Source organism: Protopterus annectens, chromosome 2.part1 (assembly GCF_019279795.1).
Source record: "Protopterus annectens isolate FY-2018-M chromosome 2.part1, PAN1.0, whole genome shotgun sequence".
In the NCBI taxonomy this organism is placed as follows: domain Eukaryota; kingdom Metazoa; phylum Chordata; order Ceratodontiformes; family Protopteridae; genus Protopterus; species Protopterus annectens.
In genome coordinates, this window is record NC_056729.1 from 1,196,476,899 (window position 1) to 1,196,497,965 (window position 21,067).

Here is a 21,067-nt window from a genome sequence, read left to right on the forward strand (position 1 = left end):
GGATTTCTGCTAATCTGCCTTACCAAGCTGTTCTTTTCCGACCTGGCATTCATCATCTGCTGTCTCAGGAGGTGATGGAAGCTGTACCTCATTTTCAGTTAGGAGAAGGTTTTATTCAAAAATTTTCTGGTGCCAAAGAAAGAACGCACAGACCATTTCTGTATCTTTCCTTTCTGAACCTGTTTGACATAGTGCCCAAGTTCAAAATGTTATCCGTTCACAACTTGTTACCCTCTTATTCCTCCTCAGTTTTCTGATCACCTTAGATTTACACGATGCATATCATCGCATTCCTGTAGCCCCAGATTTCAAATGTTTCTTAAGGCTTTCTGAATATGGATCACATCAGTTCTCTGCATTAACTTTGATATATTTGGTGCTCCAGGGGTGTTCTTTTAGGTATTTTTTTTATCCTGGGGATGCGCAGCAGGTATTCTAGCAGGTAAGAAACCAGCTGCTAGAAAATCTGTATATGGATAACTGGAAAATATTTTCTAGTTGGTATCAATATAAGAACCAGGATAATTTTTAAAGTTTTAAATTCCTGTGATTTTTCAGTATTGTGCAAGTTGTTATCCACTGGCCCCCCCTTATTCTCCTACTAAGATTAGTCTCTTGGCCAGTGTTGATCATCTGCCCCTGGATACTCCTATCTTCCTTCCCTACCTCTTCTGAAGCAGTTTTTGAAAGGGGTTTTACACGTCTGTCCACCTGTTAGGCAGATGACTCTTTCTTGGGATCTAAGTTTTATACTGGAAAAACACTTTTATTTTGAACCTGCTCATGAGACTGATTTGAAGTTTTTATCCCAGAAAAAGCAGTGTTTGTTATTGTCTGACTTCAGCTAGAAGAGTATCCAAGTTATAAGCTGAAGTGTTGTTTTCCATAAAGGTAAGGTAACTTTGAGAACTCAATCTTTCCTTATGCCTAAGGGTGTTTCACTTCACTCTAAGCCAGGTTATTCATCTCCCTTTTGTCTTTCCAGAATCTAAAAACAAGGGAGAAAGTATTTTCTCAGATACTGTATTGACAAACTACATCTTTCGGGACTTTGAGCAACTGTTTGTCTGTTATTAAGGTAAGAAGAAAGGACAAGTCATTGTGTTAACGGACTACTTCTAAATGGTTGTCCCATATATGTTACGTTTTTTATGGTATTACTTTTTGTGCTTCTCATAACAAGTAACTTCCAGGCAAAGTCAGGGCCCACTTTCCTAGAGCCTTGGTTACTTCTGTAGCTTTTTGGAAAGGGGTCGACGCCTCAATCGACGCCTCAAAAAAAAAAAAAAAAAAAAAAAAATCCCTTGCTTTTTTGACAGGTGCAGGATTTATTTCCTATTTGAGCGGGCTTTAGCTCGTCTCTCTTCTGAGATTAGAAATCTCTGAGATGTTTGGCACCTTAGCCACTAGTTTTATGTTCAGCCTTCATGCCTACCAGTGGGTAAAGCACATGGAAGGAGGTAGCTTCACGCTACTGGAGCAGTAATCCATTCTAACAGCTACTGTTATGGTAAGTTTGCATAGACAATTGCACTTTTCTTCCTCTGAGGAATCTGAAACTTATCTTGGAATCATTACTTTCTGGTTCTGAAAGGGGTAGAAAGGCACCAGTACCATCTCGGACCCCTGTGACTTAATCAAAAGCACATCCACTGTATCAGTTTCTGGTATCAACTCTTCCTAAGGTCAAGCTCTAGCTGACACAGCTTGCTTGGATGATTTCAATAGACATGATTTGCTTGCTGAGATAGTACTGACTATGGTCTGCATAGACCACCCCCCCCTACAGCTCCTCACAAGATGACATCCCTCCAAGAGAGACCCTGAAGCTCTTGAAGTCCACCATGACCTTGTTCTTTCTACAGAGGAACATTTTGATGTCTGTCATTGAAAAAAGGAGAGGTGTTTTGATTATCAACACTTTGGTTCTTTTCAGAGTCTCCCGGTAAGGAAGACTTCCTCTGTAAACCATAGACTAGTTGTAGAGAGATCTTGACTAGTCATCCTCGATTGGATTCCTGCATGATTTCTCTCTCTCTCTCTCAAACACATTTTTAACAAAAGTTGCAGAGGACATATTTGCCACCTTTAAATCCTGTCAGTAAGTCTGAAGCAGTTGTTTGGCTGAGCAGGATATTTTTGCTGTGCCACATTAAGGATCACATCCTTCAGCTGTTTCTCCCTTGTTCAGTTCCAGTCGTCCCTAGTGGATCAGAGGCACTAGAAAAGCTTTCAGCACTTCTTGGGTCTAGACTGGGAGGGGTCTAGACTGGGAAGGATTGGTTTTCTCTGTGTGGTTTCTGCTGTAAACTACCGTATGGCTTAATGAATTTTGGCTTTGCTGAATCTGTGAATAAAACAGTAGGTGTGAGCCTGCACAAGGTGACATGGCTGAGGCTGTCCTCCCTTAAAGAGGAGATCAGACAGTCTGGCCTCGGTGCCATGTTCCAGGAAGAAGATCTCATCACCCAGCCTTCTCAAGGTCTGGTGGATTAGCTCCTGAAAAGGAAGCAGGGCCTCAATCAGGTTGGAAAATGTTTCCCTTTGGCCCCTGTTCTATTTTTTTTTTCACAAATCAAGGAGGATCCTTAGATGTTATGTAATCTTGAATTCCCCCATACTGGCTGATAGTCTCACACTAACTTATCAGGTGCAGTCTTGTCATCTAGTGTAGTCTTTAGGGAGGGGGGTTAGGAAGGGTCATTTCTTGTTTGGCCATCTGTAAGTGATGCCACCATGGTCCAGTGAGAGTAGCATGGTTATGGTTGGCCACATCACAAAGTGTTCAGTTCTTGAGACACGCTGAGATCCAGCATTTCTTAGTAGCTGTAGAGGCCTTTTCTCCTTTGGGAAAAAATGAGGGATTCTACTCCTGCTACTTTCTTGTTCTGAAGGAGATGGAGATACTGTCCCATCCTGGACTTCAATGACTTAACCAAAAGCATATCCACTATGCATTTGTCTAGTATCAACAGTTTCTGGGGTCAGGCTGAAGAAGATGGACATATTAGTAGCTGTAGAGGTTTTTCTCCTTTGGGAAAGAATGAGGGATTCTACTCCTGATACTTTCTTGTTCTGAAAGAGATGGAGATACTGTCCCATCCCTGACTTCAGTGACTTAAACGAAAGCCTATCCACTATGCCATTGTCTAGTATCAACAGTTTCTGGGGTCAGTCTGAAGATGATGGGCATATGTATATTGACATATTGTCTGTGGTCTGCACAGGAGAATTGTTTGATTTGCTGTGGCTGGGCACTTCTTCAGTACAAAGTGCTGCAGTTTAGTCTCTCCTCTGTATTCAGATCATTCATCACACTTTGTCTATTGTAGTGGAGGCCTTCCAGGAGAAGAAACTCCATGTGCTGCCTGTTGACAGACTGTCTAGGTACACTCCCATAGCTGCAGTTTCTTAGGGCAGCCATAACCATATAGATGTTTTCCCTAATCCTGTGGTAAAGGATTGCAGTCAGTGGTTTGAAGTTGAACACACTCCATTGTCAGTAGTTTGTGCCCACAAGAGGGCCCAGGATGTCTTTGTTTTAGCAGCTCAATTGAGGGTGTAGTGGAGAGTTGGACTTTCCAGTTCTGTCTTCAGTTCAATCTATCTTCTTCTCTATACCCACACAGTAGCTCCTTGCAGGTACTTGGTCTTCCTAATAACTTGTTAATGTTACGTCACGAGCATGGTGAGGATTTATATTTGTTTCATGAAAAGCAAGTACTGCTAAGTCTTGTGTATCACTGCATTCAGTTATGCATTTTCACCATCTGTCCACATTTGTATCTCTGTTTAGGTGTATCCTCTGTTACTTTATATGTTTATATTCTTTATCATATAACCTTTATGTAGATATTTGTTATGTTTAGTGATAGGACTAATCTGTTTGTTTAATTTTTTGCAAATGCTCTTCTGCATACAACTTCTAATATGTACCTGCATTGTAATTTTTGTGGTTATTTTTCTTGTGTCTTTGGCCCAGGTCATGGTTGAAAGTGGTCCCTAGATGAGGTAAATTTTAATGTTAGCTTGTACACGGCTGGCTTGTGGTTGTTGCTGAGGACTTAAGGGTGGCAGTGGCTGTAGAGTAACTGTGCTCCCACAGATATTCTCTTGGAGTCTAATCTCTTAAAAGAGCTTGAGGTGCTAGACAGCCTGTTCTGCAAATCCTGATGACAAGTTTTGCTGGTGAAGTAAGAAACCCATCTCAGCTGCTTTATGCTTCTTGGGAAGTGAGTCTGTTCTGGATTGAGGATCCACAACAGTCATTTAAAGGTGTCTGCAGTCCTTTTGGCTTTGAGGAGTCTTGAGAGAAAGCTGTGTCTGAGATCCCTGCTGATTTGTATTCAGCACTTAATCCATTATGTAATAAATAAGCAAGTAAAGTGAACACACCGTTGTGCTGTCTTAGTTGCATCTGAAGTCCTGAACAACATTTGATTATTCAGGAATGCATCGTCTCATAAATGGACATATCACATTACTATAGAGAAGTTTGCTGTCTAAAAGTTTGTCGCCTCTAGTGATAAATTCCCAGTGATTAGTTGACATATTTTAAAGTTGAACTGGCATCCTGTATGCTGCATAGACTTTCACAGTTTGATAAACAGTGTTTAGTATTTGCTGTTAGATTTCAAGAAGCTGTTATAGCCAGTGATGCTTTAAGGAAGGCAACTCTAAATGGAAATAACATTAAAAGTAATCAGAACATTTCCAAGTATTACTCAAGAACTAGTGCATCTTGGAGAGTTTGTTTACAATCCCAGGATGTCCTTACTGGTCTTTGCAGTCTTGAGATTTATATTCTGCAAAACCCAGGTCTGTCCCTACATGTTTGCTTGATCTAGAACAGAATAACTGCTGGACTAGCCAACTAAAAGTAGGCTGTCTAGGAATGACTAATAGACTTTCTTGTATTCCTCTTCAAGACTGTAAATTTGACTGCATATGTAAAAATAGTAGTACTAGTTTGTGTCATTTTGGATTACAAAGAATTTCTTTGGACTTGCAAGTTAAATCTCATTCACTGTGATTAATAGTGTTTGTACACTGTGAAAAATATTTATCATTGCATTTTTGTGTACGTCTATCTATTAAATTGGATGATTTATATGTTTGTAAGTGAAAGAACTTGTCTCTGCCCATTGTTTCCACTGTAATTTCTGTTTCATTCCTAGATCCAGTCCAGCAGAAAAATATTAAGCAGGAAGAAGTTGCCAAGAACATCAGAGAAAAAGATGCAAGTTTGTTGCGGAGTCCCATTTCTTGTAAGATGCGTGATTTAGAGAACTCTTTAATGACTACTTGCACATGGTGGGAAGATGATCAGATACCCAGGTTAGTGCAAGAGTTATGCATTTTATTTTGATTAGGCTTATGCTGCATAATAAACTTTGACATCATCATCCCTTTCTAAACCAGCTGTCTCAGTAAGGGTTACCATGATAGCAAACTATGCAGGGTAGACTAGATTTCCTTATCTCTGACAGAAATCTCTAGCTCATCTTGTGAGCTCCTCGGGGATTCCTCATCAAGCTGCGAGATGATACCTCCAATCTCTTCTGGATATACCTCAGGGTCTCTTCCCAGTGGGCTGTGACTTTTATATCTCCTGTGGTAGGTATGAAGGCTGCCAGCCCAGCTAGATAGTTTTGTAAATAATTCTGTCATTTGTGAATAGTAAAATGATTTGTATGCTTGCCTTAGAAATGTAAGAAAACTATATGTTCTGTACTGAGCTTCAAGATTGTAACCACAGTGTACCTTGCTGGAAAAGAGCAGAAATGTGTATAAACTACATGCCTATGTAAATGTATGTGTTGATGGTAAAGGCTGGACTATACAGAGTTAACTTGCAAACGCTTACGAAAATATGTTTATGACTCTGTTATCTCGGTTTCAGCTCAAAGCAGACACAATGTCAAGTTGTAGGCTTTCCTATTGTCTGGAAACAGAGGTAATTACAGGTTTCCAAGGTAATTGTTTTATGACTTCCAGTTTCAGGCAAGCTTCTAAGTGTCAGCTTCTAAGAGGCAAGTATTTTTCATAGAGACATGTTAAATTCTGTTGGTATCTGTTTAGCCTGGGAACTAAATGCAGGTGTCAAATAATGATGTCATCTAGCTAACCCAGCAGTAATGTGTATTACTAACTTAAGAACCACCTCAGAGAGAGAAAGTCAGTGCATTTTGTATTTTGTTCCAGACCTGTAAACATCTCATAGATAGTTTCATAGATTAGTACTAAGCTAACTGCCCTTGCGAGCCATTTTAAGCCTAGCCAATTATCCCTTGTGAGACTCAAACCCTGCACCTTGAGTTTGTAAAGCAAACACCTTAACCATTAGGCCACCCTCCCAACCCCAATGTCACACTTTGTCAAAGCACTTCTCATTTATATTTGCCTGGCTTTGTAAGTTAAGACATTTAGGGCATAATATATTTTAAGAGATAGATAGGAATGTAGCAAGAGTAGTCTCAATGTTTTCTGTATTTATGTGAAACTGTTCTGCAATGTTTTAAAATATTTCATGTGATTCTGAACTCTATTGTCACTGTGTTCGGTTAATGAGTATTGTGTTGTGCTTTTATTTTTTATTATTAAATATATTTAAACATTTTAATTGTGACTGATTTGTGTAGTAATATTTAAGCTCTTGAAGTACTTGCCTATGCATTTGGTGACACTGTGTAGGCCACTCCTAAGTAGCCTTAAAAAAGTTCTGGTCACACTATGTAAAGTTACTATTATCTAAATAAGATTGGGCATCCTTTGGTAAGGGCCCTTTATAGTAGCTGAAAAGAGTGTTTGGTGGCAGCTGGTACTACCTTATAGTCTGGGCACAAGGGGTCATAGCTAGTGAACTTGTGCCAGCCTTCCCCAGGACTGTCTGTGTGTTTGTATATAATTCAAATCTCAAAGTGTGTGTGTGTGTGTGTGTGTGTGTGTGTGTGTGTGTGTGTGTGTGTGTGTGTGTGTGTGTGTGTGTGTGTGTCAGCTACTTGGGCAGGGACATGAAGCACTGGTTGGACAGAGAGGGTGCTGGAGGTTTTGGCTTGATCACTCTGAGATCTTAACCATATGGCTGTGTTGGTGGGGAGTCTTATTGGGGATCTGGAGAGAGAGAGAGAGAGAGAGGGAGAAACCAGCCCCAGACTGACTGTGATCTCCGTGTGCAGTTAAGGGAAATTGCACTTTACTGTGTGTGCACTTGTGATCCTTCCAATGTCCACGTCCCTCACTGGTGTTTAGTAGTGAAGATTGAGGCTCCTAGATTACTGGGCCAGTGCAGGGGTGTCATATATTGGAGAACTCAATGACCTTTGGAAACATTGCTTGAGAGGGTTGAGTATATCTGGGAATACCTTACCCCATCCTCTGTCTTGAGAACCCATCTGCATTGGCAGTGCTAACCCCACTGCGGTGTTGCACTGTCATATCATATGCTTGCAGCCCTAGGCTCCACCTTAGTAACTTGGCATTTTGCTGGCTGGCTCAGTTGTAACCATGTTAGGGGATTGTGGTCTGTAACTACAGTGAATTTCCTTCCATACAGATAAGGCTGAAGTTTCTGCAGTGCCCACACAATGGCTAGACATTCCTTTTCTATGGATGCATAGCATTCCTTCCTGGGTTGGAGTCCATGACTGAGATAACCACTGGGTGCTTTTCTCCCTCTGAAGAAATCTGGCTAGGTACATCCCAAACCCCATGGTTCGAAGTATCCAACTACACAACAAATTATATGCTGTAATCTGTACTGGCTAACACAGGGGTCCTCACAAAGCTTCTTTAATCTTCTGGAATGCCTGCTCACATGCTGGGGTCCACACTACCTTATCTGGCCTGTTTTTCCTTGTCAGGTCTGTGAGGGGAGCAGCTATGGTACTATAACTGGGTACGAATTTTCTGTAGTACCCTGCTGTCCCTAAGAATGCCCACGCCTGCTTTTTGGTAACCGGTGTAGGCCATGCATGAATGGCTTCTACTTTGGCTGGTTCTGGCCTGATCTTGCCACTCCCTACTCTATGTCCTAGGTAGGAGACCTCTGCCATACCCACCTGACATTTGCTGAGCTTAATGGTCAACCCTGCCGTTTCTGGTCTGCCCAGCACCCCCCCTGACATGCTGAAGGTGCTCTTGCCAGGAATAGCTGTAGATGACAATGTCGTCTAGGTAAGCAAGGGCAAAATCTCCTGATCCTGCTAGGATATGATCTACCAGCACATTTTTCATCCCAAAGGGCATCTTTGTGAACTCATACAAGCCAAAAGGAGTCACAAAGGCTGACCTCTCTCTAGCACTGGGAGTCAATGGCACCTGCCAGTAACTCTTGGTAAGATCAGTGGTGGTAAGGTACTTAGCCCCACCCAGCTGCTCTAGGGCTTCATCTGTCCTAGGCATGGGGTAAGCATGTGACTGTTTAATTTCCTGTAGTCCACACAGAACCTGGTGCTGCCATCCTTCTTTGGTGCTAGCAGTTCTGGGAGGCCCATGGACTGCTGGACTCCAGAATATCCCTAGCTCCAAAATTTTCTATATCTCCTCCCTCAGAGTCTGTTTGACTTTTTCAGGCACCCTATAAGAGGCTTGCTTAATAGACCTTTGGGGTCCTGTATCCACCTGACTGCACATTGGTTTCCCAGTGAACATGTCCCCAAACTCCAGTAACATTGCTCGGGTTTCTCGAACCTGGGTAAGAGATGGCTGCTGGGACATTGCTACCCCTTTTACTGAGGTGGCAGTCCGAACCTCAGTAAGGAGATCAATCAACAGATCCCCCTCAGACTCTTCCTGCAATCCACTGCAAATACTCAGCAGAAGGGTCTTCCTATCATAAGGTTTTACCATGTTAACATGGTACAGTTTGTGCCCCTGCCTCCTGCCTAGCAGTTCTACCATGTAGTTAACATCAATGACCTTCCTTACCACCTTGTAAGGTCCCTCCCAAGCTGCCTGCAGCTTGCTGTGTCTGACAGGAATGAGAAACATTACCTGCTGCCCTATAGCATACTCTCTAACTTGAGTATTCCTGTAATACCAGACGTTTTTCTGCAGTTGTGCTTCTGCCAGGTTTTCCTGGGGCAAGCCTATGAGTTCCCTGAGCCTTGTTCTGAGGTTTAGGACATATGCCACAACAAACTCCTTGGGGGATTTACAGTCACCCTCCCACTTATCTAGAAGTAAATGTAGAGGTCCCCTCACCCTCTGGCCATGCAACATTTCAAAGGGAGAAAAACCTGTGGATTCCTGTCGTACCCGTCTGTAAGCAAACAGATGGGGCAAATATTTGTCCCAGTTCCACTTTAACTGGTCTGCAAAATGCCCGTAGCATGCACTTGAGTGTAGAGTTTAACCTGTCTCAACAAGACAATTAGTCTGGGGATGGTAGGGGGTGGTCTTTAGGTGCTTCACCCTGCAGTATTTCCACAGACAGGTCAGCAGGTCTGACATGAAATTGGCAAGTCTGTTGGTCAGTATTTCTTTTGGAAAAACCTACCCTGCTGAAAATCTCTAACAAAACATTTGCCATCTTTTCTGCCTCAGTGGAGGACAGAGCCACTGCCTCACAGTATCTTGTAGTATAATTTATTACCACTAGGATATACTTTTTTTCCTGTGGAATGTGGGGTACTTAGAGGCCCCGCAATATCCATTGCTACCCTCTGAAATGGCTCCTCAATCACAGGAGCTTTCACCTTGTCTCCTGCCTTGCCTACCTTTTGGCACTGCTCACAGGTCCTGCAGTACCCTGTTAAATCTCTGGAAATCCAAGGCCAATAAAAGTTCTGCATAATACATCTCTTTGTACATTTTATGCCCATATGGCCTGCAGAGGGAATATCCTAGGCTATGGCTAGAAGTGCCAGATGGTAGGATCTGGGCACTGCCAACTGCTGTATTCTCTTACCCTCTAGCCCTCCCTCAGGGTTCCACTCTCTCTACAGTAATCCTTTGTACTAGTATACACATTCTCCTTTCCCTTGAGGATCAGGTGCTTCACTAGCTACCTGTCTCAGGCCTTGTAATGTAGGGTCTGAGAGATGAGCCTGTCTCAACTCTGTCTTTGTAACCCTTCCCAGCTCCCCTTCCACAGGAAGTCTGGTATCCTCTGACAGTGGTGCCTCACTGTCAACCTGGGTACTACTACTCACCTCTGCTCTTGCAGTCCCTCTGTCCAAGGGAACATCAGTACCCACAAGTAGCTGTGACTCTCCGTCAATCTGACTGCTGCAGAGTAGCTCCCTTCCTAAAGTAACCACTTCACCAGTCCTGGCTGCAAGTGTGCAGTCTGTCTGAGTCTCCTCCAGGTGACCAGACCCACATGCTTGTCTCCAAGCCTGACTGTGTGTAACTGCATGAACACACAGTACTGCATTATCAAAATCATTCCCTGTCGGGACATCTGCAGGGATACTCTCAAACACACCTACATACTGGCTTCCTTTTTCATCCTCCCAGTCAAGGTAAACCCTAGCCAAAGGTATTTGGAATGGGGTCCCTCCTAAAGCTCTGATTGGTGTAGACTGCCCAGGTAAGTAGTGCTCCTATGTAACCATTGCAGGCTTCACAATGGTTATGTCAGAACCTGTCTCTCTCTTGGCAATGGTCTATTTGCCATTCACTAGGATAGGTTATAACCTTTTGTGGTAGCTTGGTATCCTTGTTGTCTCGAGACAACCTACTGTTGGCATTTTGTCATTCCCACTTACTGGCTCTCCCACCTTTTGTCCCTCGCCTTGCCTCCGTTCATAGGTAGGTTCATAGGTAGGTACTAGTTGGCCCTAGGGCCTATGTAAGCCTAGCCAAAAGGTACCCTGGCTTTCACCACCCAAGAAAATTATTTTCCTGTGCCACTATCGAGCAGAGCCACAGAATTGATCCCCGGAGTTCCTATCTCCCATCCAATCAACAAGATTTTTCTTGAAGACTGCTAATGAGCTTTGTTTGATATAGATAGGTAGTTTGTTCCAGAGTATGGGAAGTCTCTGGGACAGAAATTTATCCCTCCAGCATGTTCTGTTTATTGTGGTGATAAGGTTTGGGTCCCTAGTGCATGTAGCTCACAGGGATTGGGATTTCTTTAAGTGGAGCATGTCTAAAAGCTCTGGGTTTGACATAGCTTTGTGTGTTAGGCAGAGATCACCTCTGAGTAGGTGATATGCGACGGAGTAAAGCTGCAGTTTTTTAAGACTGTCTGCGTAGGGCATCTGTTTGAGGCCGGTAATCCTCTTTGTGAGGTATTTCTGCGGCCCTTCCAGTTTTTGTAGATGTCTTGTGAGGTATATACCAAAAGGGGCATTGTACTCTATAATGGGTCTAATGAGTGACTAGTAGAGCGGAACAATGACCTCTTTTTTCCTGGATGAGAAGCATTTTGTGATGAGGTGTGCCACGTAGAAGGATTTCCTGACTACTGTGGCGAAAGGGGTGGCATTGACAAATCTAGCTATGTTATTATAGCTGGTTTCAAGCTTGCTTAGATTGTGTTTTGATAGATTGATGTATATGGCGGAAGCATAGAATAGAGTAGAAGTTAGGTGAGTTTGGGCAATGGAGGTTTTAGCTAGTGGTGTGAGGAAGGGTTTGATTCTATACAGAGAGCCTAGTTTTTTATTGACAGTCTGTATAGTATTGTTGATATGTTCGTCGAAGCTGAGGTTATTATCTAAGGTTATACCCAGTAGACGAGTAGTAGTGTCAGGGGAAATAGTAGTTCCATTGTTAGAGATAATTGTGAAGTGGAACTCTGGTGACTTTTGAGTGGGGGCAAAGAGTAATAATTTTGTTTTTTTAGGGTTGAGGAGGAGGTAGTGATGGGTGAACCAATTTTCAACGGTGTTAAAAACTGCTTGAGTAAGGGTCTGAAGAGAGATAGATGACTTAGCAGTACAGATTAAGGTAGAATCATCAGTGTATTGTATGTATGTGGCTTGAGGAACAGCAGTATTTAGATCATTAATAAAGATGGAAAATAGAAGAGGGCCAAGGATAGAGCCTTGAGGGACTCCAATGTTTACAGGGAGGGGTGTGGAGAGATTATTGTCCCAGAGCACTGCTTGTTGTCTATTATTTAGATAGGATGTAAACCAGAGTATTGCTTGTGGGTCGAGAGATTGGGCTTTTAGGACATTGATTAGTAAGTCATGGTTAACCATATCAAAGGCTTTTGATAGGTCAATGAATAGTGCAGAAGATAGAGAATTATTATTTCGATTCTTGTTAATGCAGTCAGTAAAAGATAGAAGGGCGGTAGTTGTACTATGAAAGGGCCTAAAGCCGTGCTGACAGTTGGCAAGTAAGTTATTGTGGAGCAGATGTTGGAATAGTTGATGATGAATACATTTTTCCATTATTTTGGCTAGTGGAGAGAGTAATGCAATTGGTCGGACGTTGGAGATATCAGTGGATTTGCCTCCTTTATGTAAGGGGATTATATGGGAGACTTTCCATATGGATGGGATGTTACCTTCTATGATTGTTCGGTTTATAAGGATGGATATGGGATATGCTATGACTTTGGAAGCTATTTGAAGGTATTCTGCTGGTAGGTGGTCGGCAGAAGGGGTGCAAGGTTTGAGTTTAGAAGTTATGTACTTACCATAAAGTTCCATGTGAGTTGTTTATCTTGCCTTTATTCTCACGTCTCTCCCTCCTTCCCCCTCCAGGCTGACTGTTGACTTAGAGGTTAGTACCATCCTGTATTTCTTCTTCCCCTTTGGGAACAGTGCATTGTGGTATAAGGGGCTTGGTCTCGAGCTACTGGCGAACCTTGAGGTTTGCTATCGGCCGTGTCGTATCCGAGGATCGGCTCCGAACCCATCAGTGAGAATAAAGGCGAGATAAACAACTCACATGGAACGTTATGGTAAGTACATAACTTCTATTTATATATTATAGATCCAAGTTTGCTCATTGTCTTCCTTCGATTAGCTCAGTGTGAAATCTATATGCTACATGGTGGGCATCTATATGCTACATGGCCCCACTGGTTGCATTTAAAACATTTAATCCTAGGTCCTGCAAGTGTACCTGGGCTAATGGCTTTCCCTGCTACTGGCAGATTCTGTTGGGGCAGTCTGGGCTGCCCACCATGGGTTCCCTTAGACCCATGAGCAGCACAGGGTGCCCATTTCCTGTGCAGGGATGGCCTGCTTGCTAGGTATAGGTCTCCCTTCTTCCCCAACTCATCTACAGCAATGCATTCTTATCAGCTAACTAGATTCTCATGTCTTCAGGCAAAGTGCTAAGGGATTGTTACCTCACCACAAGGTCTGCCAGCCCTTCAGAAGTGGTGACCTGATATCCACTCACGCATCTGTAAAATATGTGCTTAGTTCAGCAACATATTCACACACACTTTCATCTTCCTTGTGTCTATGTTCATGAAACTTTTTCCTATAAGCTTCAGGTCTTAGCTTAAAAAATTCTAGCAAACCGTTTTTTACAACCTTATAATTTAAACAGTCAACATCAGATAGTTTGAGAAGAACAGTTACAGCTTTACCATGGAGTAAGGGGGGCAGGAATCGTACCCAGAGCCCTTGGTCAACATATTGTACTGTTTACATACCCTCTCAAACATATGAATGAAACTATCAAAATTATTACCCTTTGTACATTGGGGAAGAAATGCACTGACCTTTGTTGTTGCTTCTGGGATTCAGTTACTCCCTTCCCCATTACCTCCATGACTCTGGTGAAGAGTCAGCATCTCCTTTTCATGTTGCCTCTGCCTCTCCTTCTCTTCAGCTTCCAGATGTCTGTCACTCTGCTGCTTCCATTTCCAAATGCTTGGCCTTCAACTCAAGTCTCTTTAACTCGATGGATTTTTAAGTCCTCTGTGGAAAGGTTGAGCTGTCCAGTTTCTGAGAGTTGTACATCTCCACGTCCAGTCTGATCAATCCTCCTGGTTGCTATTTTCTGATGCAGCTGTGACTAAAGCTGCAATCATGCCTGCTTTAGTCTGGTTTCCATGCACCAGTCCTTTAGCCTGGCACAGCTCTGCCAATTGACTCCTTGTCAGCTTGCCATATTTCTCTGCTGCTGCTGACATGCTTGCCTGCTCTCCCTGACTAACTAAGCTAAGAAAAAGCAATAAAAGAATTGTGATATGAACTCGGAATGTTCACTGCGTGGCTGATTTAGAGTACAAAAATGCCTTCAGTGACCACTGCACACAAGCTACAAGAGTTCAGTATTCACACCACTACAATTCAGTTAATATGTGATGTGGCTATTACACCACTGTCAACCAATTAATATGTGATGTGGCTATCCCGCCACTGCCAAACAATTAATATGTGATGACCCTGCCCTGGCCCAGCAATCAAAGAGCCTCAGTCTTCACCACTAACACCAGTGAGGGGCATGCATATTGGGAGACACACACACACACACACACACACACACACACACACACACACACACACACACACACACACACACACACACACACACACACAAGTACAGTTTCCCTTAAGAGCACACAGAGTTCACATTCAGTCTGGGGCTGGTTTCTATCTCTCTCTTTCTCCAGGTCCCCAATAAGACTCCCCACTGGCACAGCTGTATGGTTAAGATCTCACTTGCTTCACTTTACAGAACCAGGCAAATGTAGATGAGGAGTGCTGAAGAGATGTTTACAGGTCCAGAACAAAATACAAAATGCACTGACTTTCTCTCAGAGATGGTTCTTAAGTTAATAATGCACATTACTGCTGGGTTAGCTAGATGACATCACTATTTGACACCTGCATGTAGTTCCCAGGCTAAACAGATACCAACAGAATTTAACATGTCTCTATAAAGATACTTATCTCTTAGAAGCTTACCTGAAACTGGAAGTGGTAAAACAATTACCTTGGAAACCGCTCTGTTTCCAGACAATAGGAAAGCCTACAACTCTAGATATTGTGTCTGCTTTGAGCTGAAACTGAAATAAGAGTCATAAAAATGTTCCACTTATTTTCTTAGAGTTTGCAAGTTAACTCTGTATATTCCAGCCTTTACCATCAACACACAAATTTGCATAGGTCTGTAGTTTAGACACATGTCTGCTCTTTTCCAGCAGGGTGGACTTATGGTTACAATATTGAAGCTCAGTACAGAATATATAGTTTTCTTATATTTCTAAAACAAGCATACAAATTATATTACTATTCACAAATGACAGAATTATTTAAAAAATTCTGTCTAGCTTGGCTGGCATCATTTAGAGTAGGTAACTGGGAAGCTTCTTTACAATGTTGCTAAACCATCTTAGCAGACTCTTGTCTATGCTGATGGAACAATGGTTGTATTTCATGGTCATCTAGGATTGCCATGTTCCTCACTGTGTCATAGATAGTGAGCCTTGCTGCCTTGCGGAGGAGCCTAATTTTTGCCACTTGTTTGCTGTTTTATCCTTTCAGGCTTTGTGGAAAGCATGTAATCATAAGTGAGGATGTGGACATAGACTGGATCAGTACATTAAGATTGTCTTCCTATGATTCAGCTTTTTCAACACAGTTTGGTTCAACCTCTGCAGTACGGCTCCCACTACACCAGTCTACTGTTCACCCTCACTGATGAGCGAGACCCAAGCTACTTTATAAATGCTTCCAGTTAAGGTAGCTGCATCTCTTACCTGACTTAAGCTTCCACTAAACCATGATCTCTGAATTGGAAGTGCTGTTCTTAACCCAGCTTATTTGCACTGAACAAAGAAATGATTCATTGCATACTGGAGATCAGTCATTTGAGCTGGCTGAGGTTGCAGCATAATTTCCTTCCTGTGAAAATTACAAGTAAGAATAAGGACCAGGTCATTCTTGATCTGGTCCTTGCTATCACAGCTTCTGCCTTTTTCCCAACCCTCTGATCTGACCCTCATTGATTAAGTTAGACCAGCAACTTGTGACATTCTTTTGGCACTTCCTATCCCCAGTAACCAACACCACCCTTTTTAGAGACTACAAAAGCATTAATCTTAATACAGTTATATGAAAAAATATCTGAATTTACCCATAACATTACCACAGTTGACCTTGAATATCCAGCCACTTACACTAGTTTTTATACCCATTTAGGCAAATGCATTGATTTAACAGTCTGCATTAGAAACAAGTACAAGGAGAAATTGAAAAATAAACTTCCTGGTGGTTAGTCAATATTACAAAAGGAGAAAAAATATTTTAAAACACCAAGTAGGACCAGAACTCCTTAGTATGATGTCAGTATAGAATATATCACCAAAATCTGAAGTGCACAACCCTTCAGACTCATCCTCATATTCAACATATTTCAGTTTTAAACAATGATTATATAAAGTGTTTATGTTCGTACTAGCTATGTGAATTGCAAAGGTGCTGTCAAAATTGATAGAGGATTATACATTTTATTCTGTGGAGAAGAAATAATTATTTAACAACATTAGTAGAGCAATGATGATACAGGAGGAAGTTCATAGGTAGGTACTAGGCTATCGGCCCAAGGGCCTACGTAATCTTAGCCAACAAGGTTCCCTGGCTTACGCCACCCAAAAAAGTTATTTTCCTGTGCCACTGGCGAGCAGAGACTCAGAAGTGATCTCCGGGGTGTATTTCCTATTTCCCATCCACTCCTCACGATTTTTCTTGAAGAGTGCTAATGAAGAACTTTGCTTGACATAGATGGGTAGCCTGTTCCAGAGTATAGGAAGTCTCTGGGACAGGAATCTATCCTTCCAGCATGTCCTGTTTATTGTGGTGACAAGGTTTAGGTCCCTAGAGTGTGTAGCTCGGAGGGATTGGGATTTCTTTAGGTGTAGCATGTCCAACAGCTCTGGGTTTGACGTAGCTTTATATGTTAGGCAGAGATCACCTCTGAGTAGGCAATATACTACAGAGTAAAGCTGGAGTTTTTTGAGGCGGTCAGTGTAGGGAATTTGTTTGAGGCTAGTAATCTTCTTTGTGAGGTAGTTCTGTGGCCTTTCCAGCTGCTGCAGATGTCTTGTGAGGTACAGTCCAAAAGGGGCGTTGTACTCTATAATGGGTCTGAGTGTCGAGTAGAGGGGAACAGTGACCTCTCTTTTTTCCTGGATGCAAACCCTTTTATGATGAGGTGTGCTATGTAGAAGGACTTCCTGACTACTGTGACGATGTGAGTATCAAAGGAGAGACTTCTGTCCACCTGGGTCCCAAGGTCTCTTATCATGCATTCGGTGTTAAGTAGATTGCTGCCTATGTGGGTGGTAGTTCATGGGTACAGAGTTTTTACCAAAGGGGATGACGGTGCACTTTTTGGCATTGAGCTTGAGGCCGTGACTCTGACACCAGGCATCTGTCTCAGCGAGGCCCTTTTGTAGGATGCCCACATCATTTGGGGACTTGACTATGGCTCCTAGTTTGCACTCATCTGCGAACTTCGTTAGCCAGAGGCCTTCTGTGTTAGCTTGTACTTCAGAGAAGCAGATACCAAACAGGAGAGGTCCCAGGACAGAACCTTGTGGTACTCCACTTGTCACTGCTTTGAGGTGAGATTTGGAGTTTGCAACTTATACAGTGTGGGTTCTGTCAGTGAGCCAGTTGGCAACCCATCTTGTGACATAGGGATTTATACCTAGTTTAGTGAGTTTAGCTATAATTCCAGAATGGGGCATGGTATCAAAAGCCTTGGCGAGGTCAAGATAGGATGTGTGAACCACCTTACCCTCATCTACGGCCTTGGTGACTGCCTCAAAGAAGTCAATCAGGTTCAGGAGGCATGATCTGCCTTTCACAAACCCGAACTGGGTGTGATCCAGAGTTTAGAGGTTCCCATTGTATTTGTTTATGAGTTCCATGATGATAGCATTCCATGGCCTTGCAAACTAGGCTAGTCAGGCTAATAGGTCGATAGTTCCCAGGATCAGTGGTGGCTCCCCCTTTGTGGAGCAAGATAACTGTTGCTGTGTGCCATTTAGGGGGCACAAAGCCTGATGCGAGGCTATTATTGAACATGGTGCTTAAGTGGGGAGCCAGTTCATGTAAAACACAGCCTGGAATGTTGTCTGGTCCCATGGATGATGTGTTTTTGGCTTTAGAGAGTGCAGATTTTACCTGCATAGTTGTGATTACAGGGAGACTGCATTCTTCCTGTATAGATATGGGCCTTGTAGGGGGTGAGTGTGGGGTGAAGTTAGCACTGAACCTATCTGCCAGGATATTGGCAATATCAGTTGGTTCTGTAATTTTCTTGCCTTTGTGCTGAAACTCAGAGCAGATCTGGGTGTTGCCATTGAGATTCTTGACATAGCTATAGAATGCTTTGTGGTTGTCTTTGGAATTAGTGGTGATTTTGTTTTCGTAGCTAGCTTTGGAGGATCTTATAAGGGATCTCAGCTTCTTACTGAGGCTGACCAGAGAGCTCCTCCACTCATCGGATTTTACTCTTTTGCAACAGTTTCTTCCTTCTGTTGTATAGTTTGTTTATGGCAGGGGACCACCAGATTGGCTTCCTTTTTTTTGGAGGATAGCATTTTGGTTCTCTTTGGGATAGCACAATCCATGCACTCGTGTAAGTGCTTATAGAGTGCATTTGTGTAGGATTCAGCAGTTGTAACTGTATTGTCCATCTGCACGGGTGTCATGAAGATCACAACGTCTGTCTTAAGAAGCATGAAGTTGGCTTTGGAGAAATTTTTTGCTGTGGTTTCCTTAATCGGGGGGTGGGGGCAGGATGTGGATATCAAGGGTGATTAGCTTATGGTCGGATCGGACCAACGAGGAGTTTACTTCAGGTGTGGAACACCAGTCACTCATGTTGGTAATGACTAGGTCTAGGATATTGTTGTCCCTGGTGGGGGTGTGGATAAGTTGATCCAGGGCATTGGAGAATTCCAGAAAGCGTTGAGCTAAGGAGTTGGTACACGAGTAGTTTTCCCAGTGAATGGTGGGGTAGTTGAAGTCTCCCATTATTAGGGTGTTTGGTTGAACCCTAATATTTTCCAGTACATCAAGAAAAGAGGAGTGGGAATCCTGGGGCATGGTGGGGGAACTGTAGCAAGCTACAATTTGGATTGTAGTTTTGCCCAGAGTTAGTTGCACTTGGATAGCCTCGGATGCATTATGCTGAGCAACTAGCCTGGAGGTGTGGATATCCTTAATGAATATGAACACACCTCCACCTTTGGTGTTTCGGTCCAGGTTACATGGCCAAAAAGTGTGGTATGAGTTGTAGCCTGGTAGTGCAGGGGTGCTCTCTGGAGCCTTGAACCAGGTCTCGGTCACTGCACAGATATCGATGTTCTCCATTTTAAGAAGTGCCTCGAGTGAGTGCATTTTGAGATTTAGACTTCTAGCATTGAGTAGCATTGCCCTCAGTTTTTGCTTGCCTGTTTCTGTTATGGTGGTGAATTTGTTATTTGAACCTTGAAGAGAATGTCACTGTTTTCGGTGGGTTTTGATACAGAGATAGCATTTGAAAGGGTCAGCTGGGATTTTAGGGCAGTGGTAATTTTTGCATTCTCTACTAGAATAATAGGATATATGAAGGGTTGAAGGCAAAAATTAAGGTGGGAGGGTGCCTTCTTTGACAAGCAGTGTGTGATCAGAGGAGCAAGGCAGGGCTGTCCTCTTTTACCTTTTTATTTACTTTATACATAGAACCATTAGCAAAGAAAATAAGGGACTTAAAATTTCAAGGATATAACTGGCTTGGTAATAAAGGAATATTTTATTTCCGGATGATACTATTTTTTATTCAAAAGATCCAGAAAAGGACATTCTGTGTTGTGGGACATTCTGAGACAGATTCAAGTCTTTTTGAGGTATAAAATTTAATGAGGACAAAACAAAAGCTCTAGCAATAGTTTTTGTACTCGCACATGAATTGGTTCAGCAGTAATCACATGTATTGGGGCATAAGATGAAGTGTTTTTAAGTTTTTGGATTAAGAATAATTCAGTTATGATAGCTAAGGATATGTGGAAAGATATTAAACAAAAGATAATACAAAAACTGAGAAACTGGAATCTCTTGCTAATTTATATGGATAATAATGCAAGCTGTGAAAAGGTTTTTAGTCCCTTTAGTTTTATACCCAGGTCAGCCATATTTTTATCAACTAAAGAAGAAGTTGATTAAAATAAGTGGTTGAAGGGATATATTTGGGAGGCGATGAGGGCAGAAGTTAAGTGAGATAAGTTGTTCCTCGCCATAGAACGAGGTGGTACCTGATTTGAAGAGATACTTCAGAGCTACACAGGTATGTCTCTTAAACATAACACAAGCAGAAGGTTATCAATCAAAGTTTAATGGGATGATGATGAAACTGAAGAAGCTTTGAAAAATAAGGAGAGAGATTTTAGATGCAGATCCTTAAGGAGATTAACGGCCTCACAGAATATGTTTGAAAGCACTTCTCGCTAAAAGTATTAACATCTTTGTGCAAAGATTTAGTCATGAGTAAGAACTATTTATATGCAACCCAGAACAGACACCACCCTGGTTAACGATAGGAAAAACAATGTTCCTACTTAAGAGTGAACCTGCAAGTTATCCTAAAAATTATAGACCAATAACTTGCCTTCCGGCAACATATAAACTATACACCGGAATTGATGCTGACAGAGTTTATAGTCATTTAGAAGAAAATCCAGTCATGGGAATAGAATAAAAGAGTAATAAAATAAGTCATATGGAACAGAGGATTATCTGTTGCTAAATAAAGTCATAATGGAGAACTGTAAGAAGGGGAAGAATCTAAGTATGGCATGGATTGAATACAAAAAAGCATTTGATTGTATCCCACATTCATGGATGAGTGCTTAAAAATGTATAAATACATCTACACTGACTACATTACAGTGACCATGAAACAGTGGCAGACCACTTTGCAATTAAGCCATGATAAAGGGCAAATTATTATTCCAGGGATAAAAATTCAAAGGAGGATATTCCAGGGTGACTTCCTGTCACCGCTGCTATTTTGTCTAGCCCTTAACCCTTTAAGCTGTCTACTTAACAGATTAGGCCATGGCTATAATTTGGCTCTCCTAGAAAACAACAAAGTGTAAAGACCTCTAATCATCTCTTTGTCAATTTAAAATGGTATGGCTCATTAGATG

The 21,067-nt window shown here is 42.2% G+C and overlaps 1 protein-coding gene across 1 annotated transcript in view; it reads left to right on the forward strand.

The window, feature by feature from the left end:
• The window catches only part of REV3L (REV3 like, DNA directed polymerase zeta catalytic subunit), a 2,860,434-nt gene that overhangs the window by 291,366 nt on the left and 2,548,001 nt on the right, over positions 1–21,067 (forward strand). Inside the window, exon 5 of the mRNA XM_044062729.1 lies at positions 5,178–5,337. Within this exon, the coding sequence (XP_043918664.1) occupies positions 5,178–5,337 (160 nt within the window). The remainder of the gene's footprint in view (positions 1–5,177; positions 5,338–21,067) is intronic.